This window comes from Aotus nancymaae, unplaced genomic scaffold, assembly GCF_030222135.1.
Source record: "Aotus nancymaae isolate 86718 unplaced genomic scaffold, 86718_ANA_hifiasm-v0.15.2.pri h1tg000089l, whole genome shotgun sequence".
Taxonomy (NCBI): Eukaryota; Metazoa; Chordata; class Mammalia; order Primates; family Aotidae; genus Aotus; species Aotus nancymaae.
This window is the reverse complement of record NW_026988504.1, coordinates 8,685,001-8,709,135: the sequence shown is the minus strand read 5'-3', so window position 1 is coordinate 8,709,135 and position 24,135 is coordinate 8,685,001. Positions and strand designations below refer to the sequence as shown.

Below are 24,135 nucleotides of genomic sequence, written 5' to 3'. Positions count from 1 at the left end.
CCTCGTTGGAGCAGCCCCAGGAACCGAATACCCCATCCCAGGGTACCTTTGTAGGGTGTACGAAATAAGCTGATAGGAAGAAGAGCTTGGGAACAGGGCGGGGAGAGGACTGGGGAAGAACATCTTGGCCTTGAAGGCTGGTAGAAGGGAAGTGGTAGTGAGAAAGGCTGTGCTCTGTGGCCTTGGTTTTAACCATGAAGAAAAATGCAAGGATGTCCATGTCCAATCAGATGAGTGGAGATGAGCAGGAGGCTGGAATAGAGCAGTGGGAGGTGCTGGGGGAATGGGGAGGGGAGACCTCCGGACCTGCAGGGGTCAGACCCTGGGTCTGGGTGATGCAGGACTATGGAGGTGAAAGGTATATATATATATATATATATATATATATATATATATATATATATATATATTTTTGGAAATGACTTGCCTCAAACACCAACTCTAGGGAATTCATTTCACTACCACAACTGACTTAGGACCCTGGGAAGTACCTAGCCCAGTCCCAGCACAACCAGAAAGGACTCTTTTCTAATGCAGGGCTGACCCATGGTGTACAGAGCAGGGCCAAATGCTGTGAGCAAGGGGCGTGCAGGAGGGGGTGTGCAGGCAGGGGCTGCCTTCCTATTGCCCTCCAGCCCTGCTGGGCTCTGACCTCTTATATGGACCGCCCGAGCAGGATGATGCATTAGGAATCATCTAAGGGGCTGGACGCGGTGGCTCATGCTTGTAATCCCAGCACTGTGGGAGGCCGAGGCGGGTGGATCATCTGAGGTCAGGAGTTCAAGACCAGCCGAGGAAACATGGCAAAAACTTCATCTCTACTAAAAATACAGAAATTAGCCGTGCATGGTGGTGGGTGCCTGTAATCCCAGCACTGTGGGAGGCTGAGGCAGGTGGATCATCTGAGGTCAGGAGTTCAAGACTAGCCGAGGAAACATGGCAAAACTTCATCTCTACTAAAAATACAGAAATTAGCCGTGCATGGTGGTGGGTGCCTGTAATCCCAGCTCCTCAGGAGGCTGAAGCAGGAGAATCACTTGAACCCAGGAGGCAGACATCACGGTGAGCCGAGATCATGCTACTGTCTGGGGGACAGAGCAAGACTCTGTCTGGAAAAGAAAAGAGAGAGAAATTGGGGAGCCTGATATCCAGCCTTCTGCTCTCTTCCCTCTCCCCTGCAGGGACCCCCAGGAAATCAAGAGGGCTGCCACACACCTCTCCTGGCACCCTGATGGCAACAGGAAGTTGGCAGTGGCATACTCCTGCTTGGATTTTCAGCGGGCACCTGTGGGCATGAGCAACGATTCATACATCTGGGACCTGGGTGAGAAGCAGGGGGGTCCCGGTGGCCTGGGAGAGCTGAGGACTGGGACCAGCACAAGCGGAGGAGGGGAAGTGAGGGACAGGACGTCATGAACACTTACGGGGTTGGTGCCTCAAGGGAGGGGCCCGCAACCGAGGAGGAAGCCACTCTTCTCCTTCCTTCCTTGTCTGGTTTCAGGCAGAGCCAAGCAGGGTGAAATCAGAAGCAGGAAACCCCCTCCAATTCCAGATTGTTAGTCCAAGGCATGAAGACCTGACCCCATGGGATCCCAATTCTTAGCTCCTAAAGGGTGTATCAGGCCGGGCGCAGTGACTCATGCCTGTACTTTGGGAGGCCAAGGCAGGTGGATTACCTGAGGTCAGGAGTTCAAGACCAGCCCAGTTAACATGATGAAACCCCATCTCTACTAAAAATACAAAAATTAGCTGGGCGTGGTGACAGGAACCTATAATCCCAGCTACTCGGGAGACTGAGGCAGGAGAGTCACTTGAACCCAGGAGGCAGAAGTTGCAGTGAGCTATCATGACACTGCACTCCAGTCTGGGTGATAGAGCAAGACTTTGTCTCAAAAAAAAAAAAACAAAAACAAAAAAAAAACAAAGAGCATATCAGAGAAAAGAGCATATCAGAAAGAGTGCCCAGCAGACTGAGAAGGGACCTAAGGGGCGGAGGAACAGAACTCATGCCTCTGTCCCACCCGTCCAGACACTTACCTTTAATTCATGGCAGTGTATCCATTTAGGAGCACAAACCATTGTCTGCAGAAGGGTCGGCAAGGCACTGGCAGGGGCACATGGTGGTGGCTTCCCTTTATTGTCATCATTATTAAAATAAACGTGTAGGTGCCAGGCACAGAGCGAACGCCTGACACAGCGGCAGCTCAGTGAGTTCTGACAGCAGCCCCATGGGGTGGTGGACTCCATCATCATCTGCATCCACAGACCTGGTTCGAAGAAATTAGCAGAGAGTTGACTTTACGTAAAAACCTTAGTATCAAAACCTCATTTGACACCAAACCTGGGAACTGAACTAGAAATATAATTATCACATACATAGGCATACCCCAATCCTGATCACCAAAAAGAAAAACCATCAGCAAAGCCCCTAGGATCAAGAATGCCAGATTCTGGCCAAGGTGGACCAGGGCGTGTAGCCTGGGGACAGACCAGAGAGGCTTCCAAGCTTCCCCCAACCACCGCGCCCCCCCACCATGCCCCTGCTACCCACCTGCAGAAGGGGTGAACCCTGTTGATCCTGTCCTTTTCTTTCCAGTCCTGGTGGGATAATTTTTTTCTGCTTTTAGAAAACCCCAACAAGCCTGAACTTGCTCTGAAGCCATCTTCTCCGCTCGTTACGTTGGAGTACAACCCCAAAGATTCCCACGTGCTCCTGGGTGGCTGCTACAATGGACAGATAGGTAAGGAAGGACCCAGGCTCTTAACCGGAGCCAGTCCTGCTGCTGAGGGGCAGAGCCCCTGAGCTTGGCCATAGAGGACCAAGGCGGGTGGGGGCCTCCCATAGCTGACCAACTGCAGACACCGGCAAGGCAGGTTTTGCTGTGTCTCCTGTTACTATTGTAAATCTAAAATTAGCTCAAAATAAACAGCTTTTTAAAACCATAGTTCAAGTAAAGTCAGAGAATATTTGACTAGGGCCAGCCATAAAGGGATGATGAGAGCATTGGGGAGCCCCATTTTGGGAGAGGCAGTCCGGGAAACCCACATGCTAATGATTATGGATACTACGGGCCTTATAGAATGAGTTGGGAAGTGTTCCCTTCTCTTCTGTGTTTGGAATTTTATGAAGAATTGGTATTAATTCTTTTTTTTGAGACAGTCTCGCTCGGTCACCCAGGCTGGAGTGCAGTAGCGCGATCTCAGCTCACTGCAGCCTCCACCTCTCGGATTCAAGCGATTCTCCTGTCTCAGCCTCCCAAGTAGCTGGAACTACAGGCTCGTACCACCACACCCAGCCAGTTTTTCTATTTTTTCAGTAGAGCTGGGGTTTCACCATGTTAGACAGACTGGTCTCGAATTCTTGACCTCAAGTCATCCTCCTGCCTTGACCTTCCAAAGTGCTAGGATTACTGGTGTGAGCCACTGGCCTGGCCAGTATTAATTCTTGAAATGTTTGGTAGAACTCATCAGTGAAGTCATCTGGTTCCCGGGTTTTCTTCTTTGGAAACTTAAAAATTACTAATTCAATCCCTTTATTGTTACAGATCTGTTCACATTTTCTGTTCTTTAATTGGTTTTGATAGTTTCTGTCTTTCTTGGAACTTTTCCATTTCATCAAGTTGTCTAGTTGACATATAATTGTTCACAGTGTTCCCTTACAATCCTTTTTTTTTTTTTTTTTTTTTTGAGACAGGGTCTCACTCTGTTGCCCAGGCTGGGGTGCAGTGGCATGATCTCAGCTCACTGCAGTCTCCATCTCCGGGGTTCAGGAGATTCTCCTGCCTCAGCCTCCTGAGTAGCTGGGATTACAGGCGCTTGCCACCACACCTGGCTAATTTTTGTATTTTTAGTGGAGATGGGGTTTCATCATGTTGGTCAGGCTGGTCTTGAACTCCTGACCTCTTGGTTCGCCCGCCTCAGACTCCCAAAGTGCTGGGATTACAGGCATGAGTGACCATGCCTGGATCCCTTATAATCGTTTTCATTTCTGCAGTGTTGGTAGTAATTTCCCTATTTCATTCCTGACTTTAGTAATTCAGTAATTAAAGAAATCCAACTTTACTCTTTTTCACTTGGTCAGACTACCTAGAGGGCTGTCAATTTCATTTTCTTTTCAAAGAACCAACTTTTGGCTGTATTGATTTTTCTCAGTTGTTTTTTAATTCTCTATTTCTTTTCACACCACTATTTTTTTACGTCTTTCCTTCTGTTTGTTTTGAATTTAATTTGCGCTAATTTTTCTAATTTCTAAGGTGGAAAGTTAGGCTATTGATTTGGGATTTTAAAAAATACAGGCATCTGGAGTGGTAAATTTCCCTGTAAACACTACTTTAGCTGCTTCCCATATGCTTTGGTGTGGAATATTTTCGTGTTCATTTATTTCAAAGTATGTTCTAGTTTCCCTTTTGAATTCTTCTTTGATCCATTGGTGTTTAGGCATATGTTGTTTATCTTCCACATATGTATAAATTTTCTAGTTTTCCTTTGGTTATTGATTCCTAGTTTCATTTCAGTTTGGTCAGAAAATACACTTTGCATTATTTCACTCTTTTTTTTTTTTTTTTGATACAGAGTTTTGCTCTGTTTCCCAGACTGGCGTGCAGTGGCCCAATCACAGCTCGTTGCAGCCTTGACCTCCTAGGTCCAGGCAATCCTCCTACCTCAGCCTCCCGAGTACATGGCTGGGACTACAGGCATGTGCCACCATGCTTGGCTAATTTTTGTAGTTTTTGTAGACACAGGTTTCACTATGTTGCCCAGGCTGGTCTTAAACTCCTGGGCTCAAGCGATCCACCTGCTTCAGCTGGCCTCTTGGAATGCTGGGATTACAGATGTGAACCACCATGCCTGGCCTTATTTCAGTCCTTTAAAATTTATTGAGACTTGTTTTATGGCCTAGTTTATTATCTATCCTGGAGACTGTTCCATGAGCACTTGGGAAGACTATATTCTGCTTATTGTCCAGTGGCGTGTTCTGTAGATGTCTGGGAGGTCTTGTTCACAGTGTTGGTCAAGACTTCTATTTCCTCACTGATCCTTCACCTAGTCGTTACTATTCAATCTATTATTGAAAGTAGGATACTGACATCTGCAATTATTATTGTTGAATTGTCTATTTCTCCTTCAATTTTGTCAGATTTTGCTTCCTGAATGTTAAGGCTATGTTATTTGGTATATATACATGTTTATAATTGTTATGTTTTCCTAGTTAATTCACCCTTTTATCAGTGTATAATATCTCCATCTCAAAAAAAAAATAAAAATAAAAATAAAGTATGTCTCTTGTAGATTAGATATAGCTGACATACAGATGGATCATAATTTTTTTTTTTGGAATGGAGTCTCTCTCTCTGTCTCCAGGCTGGAGTGCAGTGGCACAATCTCAGCTCATTGCAACCTCTGCCTCTCAGGTTCAAGTTATTCTCCTGCCTCAGCCTCCCAAAGTGCTGGGATTTCAGGTGGGAGCCACCTCGCCCAGCTTCAGCTGTTAATCTCATTGATGACCCCATGTATGTGATGAGTCATTTTTTCTCTTGCTTCTTTCAAGAGTCTCTGGCTTCAGCTTTGATTATGATGTTTCAAGGTATGAATATCTTTGAGTTTGTCCCACCTGGAATTCATTGAGTTTCTTGGATGTATAGATTGATTTTTTTTTTAAACCAAATATGGAATATTTACAACCATTATTTCTTCAAACATCCTTTCCTACCCTTTCTCTCTCTCCTCTCCTTCTGTGACTTCCATTATGTGTATGTTGGCATGCTTGATGGTGTCCCATAGGTCTTTAGACTCTGTTTTTCTTTCTTCTCTTTTCTTTCTGTTCCTCAGACTACGTAATCTCAATTGACTCATCTTCAAGTTCAGTAATTTTCTGCTTGCTCAAACATGCCATCCTGAAGCTTCTCTACCATATGTTTATTTTGGTTATTGGCTCCATAATTTCTATTTGCTCTTTTTTTAAAAAGTAATTTCTGTCTTGTTCGGGTGCAGTGGCTCATGCCTGTAATCCCAGCACTTTGGGAGGCTGAGGTGGGTGGATTAACTGAGCTCAGGAGTTCAAGACCAGCCTGGGCAACATGATCAAACCCCATCTCTAATAAAATACAAAAAAAAAAAAAAATCAGTCAGGTGTGGTGGCACGCACCTGTAGGCCCACCTAGTTGGGAGGTTGAGGCAAGAGAATTGCTTGAACCCAGGAGGCAGAGGTTGCAGTCAGCCGAGATCACACCACTGCACTCCAGGCTGGGCAACAAAGCGAATCTCTTGTCTCCAATACTAATAATAATAATTTCTGTCTATTTGTACTTTTTATTTGGTGAGATATCATCTCATGCTTTTCTTGAGTTCTTTCAATGTGACTTCCTTTAGTTCTCTGAGCGTGTTTAGCAGAGCTGATGTAAGGCCTTTGCGTAGTTAGGCTGACATTCGGGCTTCTCGGGGACAGTCTCTATTTATTGCTTTTTCATTCCCGTAATGGGCCATATATTTTTGTTTCTTTGCATGTCTTATAATGTTTTTTATTAAAAACTATCCTTTGTGTATGATGTAATGTGGGAACTCTGCAGATCAGGTCGACAGGCCGCGCAGATTTGTGCTGTCGCTGTTTGCTGTAGTTGTTCTTCGTTGCATTCAGGAATTTTCTTAGCTGGTTCTGGGAAGTCTGTATTCTCTGTCACATGTGCCCACTGTAGTCTCTGCTTAGCTTAGTGATTAGTGAATGACTGGACAAAAATTCCCTTAAGCATCTGTCAAAAAAACACCTCCCCTTCTCTGCTAGGGGGCTCTGTGTGCGTGTGAGCATGGCTTTACACGCAGCGGGCCGTTGTTAACTCTGCCTTAGCGTCAGTGCAGAGATGAGGTGAGTTTAGGGCTTTGTCGGCTTTCCTGAGCATGACACAGCTCTGGGCATGCACACAGCTCTCTCCACGCATGTGGCCCTCTAGACTCCCAGGAATATGTCAGAGCTTTTCAAAGCCCTTGTGGACACATCATGCTCCGGCTTTTCCTTCCATTTATTTACTTTTTTCTTTAAATATAATAGAGGCCATGCACGGTGGTTCACGTCTGTAATCCTAGCACTTTGGGAGGCCGAGGCGGGAGGATCGCCTGAGTTCGGGAGTTCAAAACTAGCCTGGGCAGCATAGTGAGATCTTGTCTCTAAAGAGAGAAATAAAGAGAAAGAGAGAGAGAGAGAGTGGGAGGGAGGGAGGGGGAGAGAGAGAGAAAATAGGGAGGGGGTTTTGTTATGTTGATCAGGTTGGTTGTGAACTCCTGGACTCAAGCAGTCCTGCCTCAGCCCCCAAAAGTGCTAGGATTACAGGCGTGACCGTACCTGGCCCAGCTTTTCCTTTTAAGCCTTTCGTGGGTCTATTCCTTGCCGCCCCTGTTATCCACTGCCTCAGGAAGCTGCAGAGTTAGTCAGTTGCCTGCAATTACATCCTGATGAAAAGACTTTTTGCACCAGGCAAAGGCTGAACCAAGTCAATTACAGCCAACCTTGCAGGAGAAGCCTTATCAGGGAACCACCAGACAGGTTAGGTAATGACGGTTCTCTGGGCGTGAGACTTGAAAGGAGCTCCAGCCCATTCTGCTCCCTCTGGTGGCGCCAGGCTACTGTTTTTCATCAGGAGTACAGAATGTGATTTTTCAAGGCCACCGTGGAACTGCAGAGTGTGCTATCTTAACTAGGGCAAGTGAAAATACCACTGTTTTTTTTTAACCAAGATTCTACTGTTTTTCTTGAATAAACATTCTCCCGACTGCTGTAAGCCTCTAGCTAATTTCCAGAGTTCTGAAAAAGTTGATTCTGACCATTTTTGCCAGTTTTCTCACTGCTATTATGGAGGAGGTCCCTACTTCACGATGTTTGTTGATGGCACACCTGGATAACAGATTTTTTTTTTTTGAGACAGAGTCTCACTCTGTCACCCAGGCTGGAGTGCAGTGGTGCAATCTTGGCTCACTGCAATCTCTGCCTCCTGAGTTCAAGTGATTCTCCTGCCTCAGCCTCCTGAGTGGCTGGCACGTGCCACCACACCTGGCTAATTTTTGTATTTTTTTTTTTTTTTTTTTTGAGACGGAGTTTCGCTTTTGTTACCCAGGCTGGAGTGCAATGGTGCGATCTCGGCTCACCGCAACCTCTGTCTCCTGGGTTCAAGCAATTCTCCTGCCTCAGCCTCCCGATTAGCTGGGACTACAAGTGTGCACCACCATGCCCAGCTAATTTTTGTATTTTTAGTAGAGACGGGGTTTCACCATGTTGACCAGGATGTAATTTTTGTATTTTTAATAGGAACAGAGTTTTGCCATGTTTGCCGGGCTGGTATCAAACTCCTGACCTCAAATGATCCACCGCCTTGACCTTCCAAAGTGCTGGGATTACAGGCGTGAGCCACCACACCCAGCCAAAACTGCCTTTTTTTTTTCCCCAATACCTAGTGAGATCAGAAGTCACCTGCCTGGATTGGCTCTGAATGTCCCTACCTGTTCTACTCCCCTGACCCTGAAGTCACCAGACACCCAACCCATAACTACACCCAGGAAAGTCTTGCCCCTGGGCGTGAAAAGAATCCACCACTCCTTCCACCTGTGTATGTTCTCACACTTTTGCTGCAGTGGGGGCCAGGATGGCTGAGAAACTCCTCCCGGGAAACTCTCTGTAGTCAGCTGCTTCCTGAGGCCCCAAGCTCCCTCTCAGACCTGCTGCCTCCTGCCCAGGGGAGCTTTCAGAGCATGGAATAGACCCGGGTTCCCTTAAACGTCCCTGCCAAATTATCTGGGTGCCAGAGCTCTAAAAGACTGAAGCAGAGCCGCTTTGCCATGATTAATTCAGGAGCCTTGCCTCGCTCATTATTCATAACCTCTTTCAGTGGTTTTTCATGCCAGCTCATACCAGCCCAGGCTCTGGTGCTCTGCTGCTCCAAGAAGGGCCCTCTAGGGCCACGCGGGACCCAGTGGGACCTACCCTTGAGCACTGCTTTGCCAAAGCAGAGCAGGCTTATCTTTTGTTTTTATTTTTTGTTTTGTTTTTGAGATACTCTCGTAGTCTCACTTTGTTGCCCAGGCTGGAGGGCAATGGCGTGATCTCAGCTCACTGCAACCTCTGCCTCCCAGGTGCAAGCGATTCTCCTGCCTCCTGCGAAGCTGGGATTACAGGCACCTGCCACCACACCTGGCTGATCTTTTGGTATTTTTAGTAGAGATATGGTTTCACCATATTGGCCAGGCTTGTCTCGAACTCCTGACCTCACGTGACCCACCTACCTCAGCCTCCCAAAGTGCTGGGATTACAGGCATCAGCCACCATGCCTGGCCTATCTTTATTTTTTGAGGCAGGGTCTTGCCCTGTTGCCCAGGCTGGAGTGCAGTGACACAATCTTACACTGCAGCCTTAACTTCCCAAGCTCAAGCAATTCTCCCACCTCAGCCTCCTGAGTAGCGGGGACTACAGGGATATACCACCATGCCCAGCTTATTTTTTAATTTTTTTGTAGAGATGGGTTCTCACTATGTTGCCCAAGCTGGTCTTGAAATCCTGGGCTCAAGCGATCCTTTTGCCTCAGCCTCCTAATGTGCGCCTGTGCCTGGCTGAGCAGGCTTATCTAGGAATACATATTTCTGGACCCGCTTATTTCAGGGGCAAATGCCTTGGACTTGGAGAAATACTAAGTCAAAGCTTATGAACTAAGTACTTTGTTATTTGTAACTACTTAAAAGTACTTAGTTCATAAGCTTTGACTTAGTATTTCTCCAAGAAACACTAAGTAGAAACAGCTCTGAGTGACAGGGTGAGTCCTCACTGTGCACTCATGAAAATGGAAATGAAACCCAACAGGACAAGGGACAGATAACCTTCCGTCGCTCTTGGCAAAGCACTGATAACAGATCACAGTAAAGGCTAAAGCTCTGTGAGTCTCTCTCCAACAGAGGCAGCAGAGGTGCAAGGGATAAAAGGGAATGAGCTAATGCAGCAGGGAGATTCACCTAAATGGGGCCTTTCCGCGTGCTTTTCCCGGTGGCAGGGACTCAGCTCTCCTCTCGCCTGGCTCCCTCCATCCTGAGGCTGGCCTTCCATCTCAGCGGCCTGTCACTTCCTCCAGGAGGCCTTCTCTGACCACCCTCATGTGTTCCCCTGCCACTCTGCCTGTCCTGTCCCCAGAGGCTTTCCCCAGGTCAAGTGTTGTGTAGGGAGTCAATGCCTGGGAGGGGCTCAAGGACTGAACGAAGCTTGCACTCTTGGAGTTTCTCCCGAGGGTCCGTGGGGGCTAGTAGGAAACTCAGGCTGATTGGAACCAAGCCAGCCCTCCCCTGACCCCCGCTCCCTGCCCCAGGGAAGGAAACCGGTGTCCGCCTCCACTGCTTCTTCCTCTCCTTCCTCACCAGCCTGCTGGGACACCCGGAAGGGCAGCCTGGTGGCCGACCTATCCACCCTCGAGTTCAGCCACCGAGACCCTGTGTATGGTACCATCTGGCTGCAGTCAAAGACGGGCACCGAGTGCTTCTCAGCATCCACAGATGGGCAGGTACCCACCGGCCAGACCCTGGGGAGGCAAGGGAAGGGGGAGACAGTAACCATTCCCTGGTTCCCCATCAGAATCCCTGGGGACATTTCCTTTAACACATTTTATTTTATATTTTATTTCATTTTGAGACGACTTGCCCACGCTGGAGTGCAATGGCACAGTCTTGGCTCACTGCAATCTCCACCTCCTGGATTCAAGCAATTCTCCTGCCTCAGCCTCCCAAGTAGCTGCAATTACAGGCACCCACCACCACGCTCAGTTAATTTTTTGTTTTTAGTGGAGATGGGGTTTCACCGTGTTGGCCAGGCTGGTCTTGAACTCCTGACCTCAGGTGATCCACCTGCCTTGGCCTCCCAAAATACTGGGATTACAGGCATCAGGCATGAGCGCCTGGCCTAACGCTTTATTTTAAAATTGAATAGTGGTAATACATGCCCACAGTACGGAATCTAAAAGGTACAAAAAGGAAAATGCCTTCCGCCGGCCTCCGTCCGCAGCCCCTCCCCTCCCTGCAGGCATCCATCTCTTAGGTCTGCCTTCAGAGCTAGTCTCTGCATATTCAAGGAAACACATCTCTCTTCTTCACTTTCTCTTTGTACACTTTGCACACTATTCTGTACTTGATGATTTTCATCTTGTGTACCTTGGAGACAGACAGAAACCGCTGCCCCGTGCCTGTTAATCCTGGCATCATGTGGGTCGCCATTATTTGTATATGGATTCTAGTAGTTTGGGGAGTAGTGTCATCATTATTTATATATGGATTCTAGTAGTGTGTTGCTTCTCCCCAAAATGTACCAAAGAGCGTCTTTATACACAGATTATCGCACACGTGCGGGGATAATCTGCAGCAGACATTGCTGGTGGTGGGACTTCTAGGTCAGGAAACACGTGCGTTTTTAACATTGCTGGACATCGCCTTATGGTGAGGAGTCTCGGTGTGTAGTGATACTTGGCCTTGTGCCTGGTTTTGGTTCAGTAGGTCAGGGGCGAGGCCCCGGTATCTGGATTTCATGAAGCTTGCCAGTGACTCTGAGGATCAGCCAGGTGTAGGGTCTGTTGGCAGGGCAGCAATCCTAAGTGTATTTGCTCCCATGGATTGCTGGGAGCCCCATCCTTTGTGGCCCAGTGGCTGGCCCCAGGAAGGTGGGGCGGGGGTGGGGAAGGCAAAAGCGGTGGAGGTGGGGAATGCAGGGCCTGCAGGTCTCACGGTCACCCCTCCTCCCACCAGGTCATGTGGTGGGACATCCGAAAGATAAGTGAGCCCACTGAGGTCGTGATCATGGACATCACCAGAAAGGAGCAGTTGGAAAATGCCTTGGGGGCCATCTCCCTGGAGTTCGAACCTACTTTGGTGAGTGTCTCTTGCTGTCCCTTCCCCGACTTCCATTGCCAGGGCAGCCAGGGCTGAAGACAGGCCATGGCCAGGATACCAGGAGCTCACGGAATCCAGCACCAGTCCAGAGAGGCCAACCTTCCTGCAGCCATCCTAGACACGTGTGGCCTTTACAACAACTTTCCAGCAGGGGGCAGCAGAGCTCCTTGAAGAAGGACATCATAGTCGTCATCGCACCAAGGTCATCTTTTGGCCAGTAGCCCAGCTTAACACAGAGGGCAATCTTTTGACAGGACAATTCCAGAAAAGCCCTGTTTCATGGGGAAGGTCACGCCCAGGACCAACATCGTGAGCCCTAGTCTCCAACCCAGGTCCTGGCCCTACCTGGCACGGGGGCCCTAGGCCGGTCATCTGCCCTCCTCTGAGGAAAGAGGAGGTACTGGAGAGGAAAATGAGGTCAGAGCAGGCTCCTTGGAAAACCAGAGCACAGGCATGGTCTCGGTGTTCAGTAACTAAGAAAGAATGACCAAGAAATATCAAAGTTTGGCTGAGCACGGTGGCTGTCACCTGTAATCCCAGCACTTTGGGAGGCCGAGAATTCAAGACCTGCCTGGATACATAGTATGACATCCAATCTTTACCAAAAAAGAAAAGAAGGGAGAAAGAGAGAAAAAGGAAAGAAAAGGAAGGAAGGAAGGAAGGAAAACATCAATGTGAGGCCAGGCATGGTGGCTCACACCTGTAATTCCAGCACTTTAGGAGGCTGTGGTGGGAGGATCACTTGCGTCCAGGTGTTCAAGACCAGCCTGGGCAACATAGCAAGACGCTGTCCCTACGTAAGAAAAGAAAAAAAATGAAATATCAAAGTCTGAGCATAATGCAAATGTGTTAGAGGAGGGAAGCTTCTAGAAGCAGCAGAGGAATACTTCCTCTCTAAAACAAGAAGGCAGCTTTCCCTTGTTGTTGGCTTTTGGCTTGGGCTGAGTCTTGGTTTTCATCTTAGTGCAGCCGAGACCTGGTTCCCCCTTGCGGGTGTCACTTGTTTGCTTCTGGGTCATGTGCCACCATTCCTGGGGCTTTGGGAGGCTCTGGCCTTGAACCTGCCTGGGCAACCCCAGCCCAAGGCTGAGAGATGAATGCTGGTGGGATGAGGAGACAATTCAACTGACCCCTCCCCAGAGGACAAGGCACTGGGCATGGAGGTTGGGGTGGCGAGGGCTCAGGAAAACGTTCCATAGGGGCTGGTTCATCGCCTGCAGAGGACATCCTGTGACCGGGATTTTGGGGTGCTGGGGAGGCACAGCTCCCCTGAGAGAATATTGTAGGTTCTTGGCCTCCGGCTCTCTCAAGAATGAGAGAGGGGACCACGGCAGGTGCGCTTATAAAGTAAATACCAGACTCAAAAAGTGTTTGCAGAAAGTGATTTATTTAGGTAGAGAGAGAAACAGGAGAAGAGAGAAAGAAACAGCTAGCTCTCACACTGAGCGAGAGAAAGAAAAGCCGCTCTCACACTGAGCGAGAAGGGTTCCCAGGAGCGGGAAAACCAGAGAAGGAAAGCTCCTCTCACACTGAGCGAGAGAGTCCAGAAAGATGGAATCCGGGAGAGGAAAGCAGCTTCCACACTGAGTGGAAGGGAATAGAGAGAGATGGAGTTTAGGAGGGGAAGGCAGGCTTCCGCGAGGGGGTGTGGAAGGGGACCCCAGAGGGAAAAGGCAGGAGAGAGAAAGATGGCTTGGAGCCTGAAGGAGTGTGGAAGAAGGGGACTTCTAACCTGGGAGGAACCCCCCATCTTCTCCAAAACCCCTGGCCAATGAAAGGAGTTCCTTAGAACTTCTGCTGGAGTGATTGACTTTTGACCCTTTCCTGTGTGTACAAAAATTAAAACAGAGACTGTTAAATCTCCCGGATGGAGAGGCATGGGGGCGGCGGTGCATGGCGCTGGGAAGTTTTTGCCCTTAAAACTATGCCCCCGGCCGGGCGCAGTGGCTCACGCCTGTAATCCCAGCACTTTGGGAGGCCGAGGCGGGTGGATCACGAGGTCAAGAGATCGAGACCATCCCGGTCAACATGGTGAAACCCCGACTCTAATAAAAATACAAAAAATTAGCTGGGCATAGTGGCGCGTGCCTGTAATCCCAGCTACTCAGGAGGCTGAGGCAGGAGAATTGCCTGAACCCAGGAGGCGGAGGTTGCGGTGAGCCGAGATCGCGCCATTGCACTCCAGCCTGGGTAACAAGAGCGAAACTCCGTCTCAAAAAAAAAAAAAAAAAAAAAAACTATGCCCCCTTGTGGACCCGGAAAGAGAGCACATTCCCTCAATCTGAGCCCGTTGACAAAGGCCCTCCCTCCCTTCAGCATGCTCGTCCCCTATGTCACTCAGCTGCTTTTTCCATTTGGAATGCTGGGGACACAGCGCTATGGTAGGCTCAGGCCCTGCTGGTGGAGGTTGTCTGATCTAGCCTGGAAGTTCAGCCACGGAACGGTGAATGAGGCGGGGCATTGCATGATTGAGGGGGTTGTGCTCAGAGGGAGCACTGGATCAGGAGTCCGGAGACCGGCCTTTGTGTATTCAGTCCGCAGTGAAGTGGGTAGCTATTAGAGGTCAGTTTGTGGGTGATGGGCCCACATAAGACGAGCTTGCACCCCTCAAAGAGCTCACCAGCCAGCAGTGGAGGGACAAATCACATCACCAGCTGCCAGGCGGCTTCCTGAGTGCTGATCGGCCGCCTGCTCTGAGTTCTCAGGGACATCAGCCTGGACAATGCTGACAGATGTCACTGTCGGCCGGGCATGGTGGCTCACGCCTGTAATCCCAGCACTTTGGGAGGCCGAGGTGGGTGGATCACCTGAGGTCAGGAGCTGGAAACCAGCCTGGCCAACATGGTGAAACCCTGTCTCTACTAAAAATACAAAAAAATTAGCCGGGCATGGTGGCAGGTGCCTGTAATCCCAGATACTTGGGAGGCTAAGGCAGGAGAATCGCTTGAACCCGGGAGGCGGAGGTTGCAGTGAGCCAAGATCGCACCACTCCACTTCAGCCCAGGCAACAGTGTGAGACTCTGTCTCAAAGAAAAGAAAAAGAAGAAAGACAAATGTCACTGTCCTGCCAGGGCAGGCTCAGCCCATCTTGTGAGTGACCTGGGTGGGTCACACTGCATCCCCTCCCTGGGCCTTGTTTACTCTGCCTGTAAACAAACATTCAGGATCTGGATGGCCAAATGCATCGTGGTCACAGTGATAGTCACAGTGAAGGGAGCTGGTGACGACCCTCCGGGGCCTGGAGGCGCCAGGGCAGGCTTCACTAAGCACAGGCTCCTGGAGCAGCTTCCAAAACAAGGTGGGGTCTGAGGAGCCCGGGAAGAGTGGGGACAGCTCTCCTGGTGGGGCCACAGCCCGAGCGGAGGCTTGATCTGAGGGCCTTTCTGGCACCTGCAGACCCCACCCCAGCAGGCACCTGGCCATGCCCGCTAAGCGCAGAGCTGATGGTTCACGGAGCCTTCCCCTCCTGTGTCGCTCCTTCCACAGCCCACCAAGTTCATGGTGGGCACCGAACAGGGCATCGTCATCTCCTGCAACCGCAAGGCCAAGACGCCAGCCGAGAAGATCGTATGCACCTTCTCGGGCCATCACGGCCCCATCTACGCCCTCCAGAGGAATCCCTTCTACCCGAAGAACTTCCTAACGGTAGGCGACTGGACAGCCCGCATCTGGTCTGAAGACAGCCGGGAGTCATCCATCATGTGGACCAAGTAAGAGGGGATGCTGGGGACGGGAGGGGCTGCACGCAGAGAGGAGGGGACAGAGTGGGCCCAGCTGGGCCCCGAAGAGTCCTGAGCCTCCATATGTCCATCTGTAAAATGGAGGAAAAAAACCCTCCACAAACACCCGAGCCTGTGTTAGCAAGTGACTTGCTCCAGCCACTCCAGAAAGGGATAGGCTTCAAACCACTCAATTGCTAAAAATAATGGCCATTATTTTAATAAAACAGGCTTAATTTTCTTTCCTTTTTTTCTTTTTTTGAGACAGATTCTCGCTCTTGGCCCCAGGCTCAGTGCAGTGGCGTGATCTCGGCTCACCGCAGCCTCCGCCTCCTGGGTTCAAGCAATTCTCCTGCCTCAGCCTCCCCAGTAGCTGGAACTACAGGCATCTGCCACCACACCCAGCTAATTTTTGTATTTTTAGTAGAGTCAGGGTTTTGCCATGTTGGCCAGGCTGGTCTCGAACTCCTGACCTCAGGTGATCTGCCGACCTCGGCCTCCCAAAGTGCTGGGATTACAGGCGTGAGCCGCCGCACCCTTCCTTTAGTCTTGATCGTTTCTCCCACTGCGGCCTGGCTGTCAACACACTCCATTGCAAAGGTGACCGGGAAATGTAGTCTCTGCCTTGCCCACCAGGGGCCCAGCTACAAGTACATTGCAGTGAAGGAAGGGAGAAGAGGTTTTGGTGAAAATCTGAAGGCTCCATTGTGTGTGCACATGTGTGTGTCTCTTTTTAAAAAACTTCCCATCTTCACTGAAGAAACTCTTGAAAATCCAGATGAAACCAAGCAGGAAGTGACACTCTCCTGATCTCAGTGTTAGCAGCTTTTCTGGGCGTGTCCTCCCTCTGACACCCATCCGTGAGTCCCAGGGTGGGACCAGGTACGCTAACACGCACCTGCCACCTGGAGTTAGTAGCAGAGAAGTGCCAGCGGCCAGCCCACGGGAAGGATGGTGCCCAGAGCCCTTTATTTAGTTTATTTGAGAAAGGGTCTCACTCTGTTGCCCAGGCTGGAGTACGGTGGCACAAACATGGCTCACTGCAGCCTCGACCTCCTGGGCTCAAGCGAACCTCCCATTTCAGCCTCCCAAGGAGCTGGGACCACAGGTGGTCGCCACCACATCCAGCTAATTTAAAAATTTTTTTTTGTAGAGACAGTCTTGCCACGTTGCCGAGGCTGGTCTCAAAATCCTAGTTTCAAGCCATCCTCCCACCTTGGGCTCCCAAAGTGCTGGGATTACAGACATGAGCCACTGCCCATGACCAGCACAGAACCCTTTAAAGAGCAGACTGTTGGACACCTGAGGTCAGGAGTTCGAGACCAGCCTGGCCAACATGGTGAAATCCCTTCTCTACTAAAAATAAAAAAATTAGCCGGATGTGGTGGCAGGTGCCTGTAATCCCAGTTACTCAGGAGGCTGAGAAAAGAAAATCACTCGAACCCAGAAGGCAGAGGTTGCAGTGAGCCGAGATCACCCCATTGCACTCCAGCGTGGGTGACAGAGTGAGACTCAAGAAATCAGAAAAAGAAAAGAAAAAAAAGCAGCCTGTGAGCCGTGGGTGGGTGAGGTCAGCACAGCTAGAAGTCAGACACAAGGAAGAACTTCCTGCCTCGCAAGACTCTTGAGACCCTGGATGCCAGAAGGGACCGAGTGAGCCGAGCTGTGGCTCAGAAGCCTCTCTGTCCCTCCAGCCATCATGTGGGCTGCCTCCCACAGGTACCACATGGCTTACCTCACCGACGCTGCCTGGAGCCCCGTGAGGCCGGCCGTTTTCTTCACCACCAAGATGGATGGGACCCTGGACATCTGGGACTTTGTGTTCAAGCAGTGTGACCCCGCCCTCAGTCTGAAGGTCATCCGCACGTCCCTTCCTGTGCATCTGGGTCCTCCGGGAGCCAGGCCTTGGTGTGGGTGTGGGTGTGGGGTGCTGTGGGCTCGTGTGCAGTATGTGGCCAGGCGTGTTTGGGCCTCTGCGGGGGAGCTGCATGCAGGCTGACTGTAGCGATTGCTTTGGAGCGTGTGCTCTGTAAATGCCGGGCGCCTGGGGAGAACCCCCACAGCATGTCCCGTCCTGACCTGGCCCCGCTGCAGAGCAGGCTAGTCAGAAAAGGGTGTCCCCTCCCCCTCACCCCCTAGGACATGGGTGCACATTTTGGGGGAGGCAGTGTGGTGTCCTGAAGTGGGGTCCATAAATAGTGGTTGGCGTGTCAAAGGTTAAGGGATCTGGGGGACTTGGCACCCTCGTGGTTCAACAGTACCACCCAGGGGAAATTTAAAAAGAAATGAAAGCAGGTAGCTGGCATCTCCTGCCTACAGGCAGAGCCCCCGGGGGTTGGCTGCTGGAGCGTCCCCTTCAGGTCAGGGTGGCCAGAGCTGAGCCTTGCTGGCTGGGGCCGTGGAAGGGTGGGGGCGTGGGGAACCACAGGGTGACTGTGAGACAGAACTGAAGGGGTGGGGCGGGACACGAGGCAGGGAAGCCAGGGGTCTTAACGGCCAGTCTCCGAGTTTCATCCCGTGGGGCAGAGGCGTCTCCGAGGGTGTTTGAACAGGGCCGAGTGGCGGAGCCTCCCCAGGGCCAGTTAATCAGACACATGTAACTTTGCTCCTGTCTCTTCTGGCTGGGTCTGCCTGGCCCCTTCTGCAGGTATGTGACGAGGCCCTCTTCTGCCTCCGGGTGCAGGACAATGGGTGTCTCATCGCCTGCGGCTCCCAGCTGGGGACGACCACCCTGCTGGAGGTCTCCAGTGGGCTCTCCACCCTCCAGAGGAATGAGAAGAACACAGCCTCCTCCGTAAGTGCCGGGCGCGTGGGGAGAACCCCTCCGGCACATCCCGACCTGGCCCCACCGCAGAGCAAGCTAGTCAGAAAAATCAGTGTCCCCTCCCCCCCCATCCCTAGGACATGGGTGCACATTATGGGGAGGCGGTGTCCCGAAGTGGGCTCCATAAATAGGTGTTGGTGTGTCAATGTGCCCTTGCTCAAATGCTGTGGAGCTAAGTGGCCTTCAGTAAGTCACTTCGCTCTCTAGGATTCAGATTTTTAGCTGTAAATCAAAGAGGTTTGTCTAGTTTCAAATAACACTTTTTTTTTTTTTTTGCAGAACCTTTCCAATGAAGGCTTAGTATTTTATTGTATTACATTGTATTTTAATTTAATTTAATTTTTAAAAATTTATTCATTTATTTTTGAGACAGAGTCTCACTGTATTGCCCGGGCTGGGGTGTAATGGCGCGATCTCGGCTCACTGCAATCTCTGCCTCCCAGGTTCAAGTGATTCTCCTGCCTCAGTCTCCTGAGTAGCTGGGATTACAGGTGCACACCACCATGCCCAGCTAATTTTTGTATTTTTAGTAGAGACATGGTCTCATCATGTTGGCCAGGCTGGTCTTGAACTCCTGGCCTCAAGATGATCTGCCCACCTTGGCCTCTGAAAGTGCTGGGATCACAGGTATGAGCCATCGCACCCGGCTTAATTATTTTATTTTATTTATTCTTATTGTATCTATTTTATTTTATTTTGAGACTGGGTTTTGCTTTGTTGCCCAGGCTGGAGTGCAGTGGCACAATCATGGTCCATTGCAGCCTCCACCTCCCAGGCTAAATCAGTCCTCCCTCCTCAGCCTCTCAAATAGCTGGGATCACAGGCATGCACCACCATTCCTGGCTCATTTTTTAATTTTTTTAGAGACAGGCTCTCCCTATGTTTTCCAGGCTGGTCTCAAACTCCAGGGCTCAAGCAGTCCTCCCACCTCAGCCTCCCAAAGTGCTGGGATTATAGGCGTGAGCCACCACATCCGGCCTGAAGGCTTAGAATGCCAACAGAGAAGACAGATGGAAGGGGGGCTTGAAGAGGGGGACTGAGATCCATTCCTACATCCCTTCCCAGTGGGCAGCTCTGCAGGCAACTCCCCAGAACCACGGGGAATGCTGTGAAATTGAAAACCCCTAGTGCTGAGGCCGGGAGAGCCTCTTGGCTCTGCCTGAGACTGGGATCTTGCCATTGAGCTGGCCCTTGTTGGGCCAAGGGCCGCCATATTTCATAGCTCCAGAGGGCGCTCTTCCCTCTGTGGTCAGGGAACTTGGTGCTGCTTGCCATTGAATGACTCAGCGTCCCTGCTGCAGCCTTCCAACCCCAATATTCAGCCTTCCTTCCTTGACACCAGCCCTGGGTACAGACCTCTACAGGGACTGTGTGGAGACAGGAGAGTTCCGCAGAAGCCCCACCTGGCCCCTGCCCTGGCGTCGCTTCCCGTCCCGCCCTCTCCCCACCGCACTCTCTCTGTCCCTGTATGCCCAGATGTTTGAGCGTGAGACCCGGCGAGAGAAGATCCTGGAGGCCAGGCACCGGGAGATGCGGCTGAAGGAGAAGGGCAGGGCGGAGGGCAGGGATGAGGAGCAGAGGGACGAGGAGCTGGCCACAGACCTGGAGGCGCTGGTCGGCAAGGCCGAGGACGAGTTTTTTGACATCATCTACGCAGAGCTGAAGAAGCAGGAGGCAGACGCCATCAAGCTGAAGCCAACGCCTGTAGGGTCCTGGACGGGGGCTGGGTGGGTTGGGGACTGGGCGGGAGCGGTGGCCCTTGGGTTCTGCTTCTGCTTGCTGACTTCCTGGGTGACCTGGAGCAAGTAGCCTTACCCACTGGACCTTAAGCTTTTCACCTGGAAAGTGGGAAGAATTATTCCCTTGCTTCCAAAGAATCCTAAGTCTCCAAACAGACTTCAGGCTCCCTGCAGGCAGGAGCCACGCTCCATGCCTCCTGCTATCCTCCCCTCCCCCTATAGAGGGTACATCTTGAACATGCGTGTTGAGTGACTGAACAAGGGTCCTAGAGGTAAGTGAGCTGTCAGAGAGGAAGGGGCCTTGAGGCCCCTGGAGGGAAGGGCTGTGACATTAGCGGTGTATGTGTCATGCTGGCTTACCCAGGTCTGGTGTCAGGAGTGTGACCGTGGTCAGCTCATCTGTGCATGGCCCCGGCTCTACCGCACTCTCTAGCTGTATCACCTGAGCCGGTCACTTCACTTCTCGGTTCCTTAATTTCTTATCTGGAAAGTGAGAGGTGGAGCTATGAAGGTGGTGTCTGGTGACCTTCCAGGCCTTCTTTTGCACTAGCGGACAGAGGAAGAAAAGATGTCGTCTGTCTGGGTCACTTCCTTTAGGCTCCACAGATGAGATGCCAAAATATGAAAGAGCCAAAGAGCAGCATGGCAGGGCAAAGAAACCGAGTGCATGCCAGGATTCACCCTTGTGGGCAAGACTGGCGGCAGACCTGGGAGTGGGGGCGCTGCAAAATGAACATGTGGGGCCCTTGTTTAAAGAGTATGAGGAATTTTAATACAAGGACAATAGAGCATTAGACCAAGCGTGGGGAGACAGGGCCCAGTGTGTCTGCGCAGAGCACCCACCCATGACGCCTGCTTGCAAGAAGAGTTGTATGGCAAGGTCTCGGTCCCCGATAGGGTGGACAGAGCGAAGGTGGCGGTGAGCACACAGAGATAACTGGTTCCATCTTGTGACTCCTTCCCTCTTCTGCCTCCCTCCTCCTGGGTCTAAGGAAAAGGTGTGGCTTCTGCAGGTGCATTTTGCATTTGAGGGTACTTCCAACACTGGGTAATACAGGTGGGGGCAGAGAGCTCTGTGCATTTCTGATGGGGGCAAGACTAGAATCCTGGATTCTGACCCCTAACCCGGTGCTCCTCCAACCCACCACGCCTGGCCTGTCCAGCCCTGCAGAAGGCAAAGATGCCACTGGCCACCTTTTACAATGCAATGGTGGCTGGCAGGCAGCGTGCTTGGTGACATACACCTCAGAATGTACTCCTCACCATGGCTTGAATGTTTTACATGAAGAAGCTGAGCCTCGGAAGGTGTTTAGGTCCACAGAATTTGGCCTCTTCCCCCTCCCGCCTGCCACACACTTCCTGCCTCTCAGGAGAGGAGAAACCTTGCCTCCTGGTATCCGCCTCTCCTCCATAGAGGGTACATCTTGAACAGGCGTGTTGAAGATGGCCCAAAATGCGCTGGTCACAAAGTACCATGTGGTACTGAAGCCGTTTCCATAGGCTGAGTCCTTACGCCCACTATTTCCAATCCTGGCCACAGCCCGGCAAAGTGTCCTGTCCTCTCTGTGGGTGAGGGAGCCAAGGGGCCTGAGAAGCCAGGCGTGGCAGAAGCCAGGCGTGTACCCGAGTCTGTCACATGCCCGCAGCTGTGCCTACCTTCTGCACTGGCTGGGCCCTCGCCGGCCGCAGAGCTGGCACCACGGGTTCCAGGGTGCTCATCGACCCAGGCTTCAGCCATTTGGCTGCTTCGGGCTTCATGGGGTTCACATCCCAGGGGAGTGGGGAAGGCCTGCCCCCACCAGCACCAACACTCCTGTGCCGTCTTTACCCTGCAGCAGCAACCGAGTTCAGAGGAAGGCCAGGTGGTGCAGGAGGCAGAGGAAGCGACTGGAGAGAGAGGGGGTGACGAAGAGGAAGAAGACTTAGCCTAGAAGCCAGCCTTCGACTGCGGAGCTGTCCCTGTGTGCCTTCCCTTCCCACCTCTGGTATTGCCCTGCTCCACCCCCTTAAAGCAGCACTGGGCGGTGGGCGGGGAGCATCAGGCCCGGACTCCCTACCCCCTACACAGCGCTGGCCCCCACTGACTCACCGGGCACTGAGTCCCAAGCCACCCCTTGGAGGGAGGGGAGGGGCAGGGCTTGTCCGGGAGCTGGCTGCCCCCGATCTCAGCCGCCCTGAGCCCACCCCGAGGCCGAGGCCACCTTAGGCCCCGCCCTGGATGTCTCCGGGGACTCAGCTTGTCACAGATTCCCCAGCAATCATTTTCATTTGCAATCTTGCAAACCCTCAGCCACACCCACACGGCCATGGCAGGGCCTCAGGAAGACCTTCGAGTGGGGCCAGGAGGATTTCCTCTCCATGATCAACCCTCCTCGAAACCCACAAATCAGGAACAAAAAGTCTGTCCACTTTGAAAATGCCTCACCAGGCAGCTTCCCGGGCATGGGTATACTTTGCCATGACAGAAGCCTCTGAGTGCATGGGAGGGGACAGGTGGGACGAGCTTGGCTGTTCTGCCGCACCTGAATGCTTTCTGTTACCTAATTCTTGTAAAGTTAAATGAATCATAACAGTGCCACCAGTTAGTACGTGTGATGCATCCCACACCCAGAACCTTTCACGTCATCTCCTGTAATTCATTCACGACGTCCCCAGGACCCTGTGCTCCTACCATCTTTACCCTACATGGGAGGTTCCAGAAGTGGGACAGGGACTTGCCCTGTCTCAGAACTCGTGATGGGGCAGAGCGGGGATGGGAGCCCCCGCACAGTCATCAGCTGTGGGCCAGATGCTGTGCAGGCCTCTTGGGGGTACTCCAGCGTGGGAAGTGGGCTGCCCTGGGGGTGCTCTGGAACCACAGCTCACCAGAGCAGAGGGTGACCATTGCCAGAGATGTCGGGAGGTCAAGAGGGCATCTCAGTGGCAGCCTTGCACTAGGAAGGAACAATGCCCTGACTGTCATCAGTGTGTGGTTGGCAGCTGACCCTGGCAGGGACCCAAAGTGCCCTTGAAAAATGCCTGTGTCGGTCAGGAGCTGTGGCTCATGCCTGTAATCTGAGCACTTTGGGAGGCCAAGGCAGGAGGATCACTTTAATCCAGGAGTCAAGGAGGATGACTTGAGACCAGCCTGGGCAGCATAGTGAGACCCTATCTCTAATTTGGCAAAAGAAAGAAAAATGCCCGTGTTAAGAATCTTTTTGGCCAGGTGCAGTGGCTCACGCCTGTAATCCCAGTACTTGGGAGGCCAAGGTGAGAGGATCACTTGAGCCCAGGAGTTCGAGACCAGCGTGGGCAACATGGGGACACCCCATCTCTATAAAAAATACAAAAATTAACCTGGTATGGTGGTGCACGCCTATAATCCCAGCCACTTGGGAGGCTGAGGTGGGAGGATCACTTGAGCTCAGGAGCTGGAGACAACAGTGAGCCACGATCGCACCACTGCACTCAGCCTGGGCAACAGAGTAAGACCCTGTCTCGAAGATAAAATAAAATGGCCAGGCGTGGTGGCTCATGCCTGAAATCCCAGCACTTTGGGAGGCCCAGGCGGGTGGATCACCTGAGGTCAGGAGTTCAAGACTAGCCTGGCCAAAATGGTGAAACCCCATCTCTACTCAAATACAAAAGAAATTACCCAGGCATAGTGGTGCACCCCTGTAATCCCAGCTACTTGGGAGGCTGAGGCAGGAGAATAGCTTAAACCCGGGAGGCAGAGGTTGCCGTGAGCAGAGATGGTGCCATTGCACTCCAGCCTGGGCGATAAGAGCGAAACTCCATCCCAAAATAAATAAATAAATTAATTAAATTAAATAATCTTCTTGAGGAGGGACCCAGGACCAGCTGGCCCTCGAGCCCAAAGAGAAAAATCAATGAGTCGTTGACTATAGCTGACCTTGATATAAGCAATAATCTCAGGTTACGCTGAGTGCTTCATCTTCACAAGCGCCCCAGGAGT

At 51.4% G+C, this 24,135-nt stretch overlaps 1 protein-coding gene across 3 annotated transcripts in view; it reads left to right on the top strand.

Moving 5' to 3' along the window:
* Positions 1-22,279, top strand: part of DNAI2 (dynein axonemal intermediate chain 2) — a 30,604-nt gene extending 8,325 nt beyond the window's left edge. The window contains exons 4-13 of one of the 3 annotated variants that reach the window (XM_064369763.1): positions 1,182-1,324; positions 2,628-2,741; positions 10,384-10,523; positions 11,755-11,877; positions 15,385-15,608; positions 17,337-17,472; positions 18,265-18,411; positions 19,918-20,145; positions 20,714-20,845; positions 22,016-22,279. In XM_064369763.1, the coding sequence (XP_064225833.1) occupies positions 1,182-1,324; positions 2,628-2,741; positions 10,384-10,523; positions 11,755-11,877; positions 15,385-15,608; positions 17,337-17,472; positions 18,265-18,411; positions 19,918-20,145; positions 20,714-20,845; positions 22,016-22,111 (1,483 nt within the window). In that variant the 3' untranslated portion in view covers positions 22,112-22,279. The remainder of the gene's footprint in view (positions 1-1,181; positions 1,325-2,627; positions 2,742-10,383; positions 10,524-11,754; positions 11,878-15,384; positions 15,609-17,336; positions 17,473-18,264; positions 18,412-19,917; positions 20,146-20,713; positions 20,846-22,015) is intronic. The other 2 variants (XM_021670845.2, XM_012453960.3) reach the window with 2 other exon arrangements.
* The last annotated feature ends 1,856 nt before the right edge of the window (positions 22,280-24,135 follow it).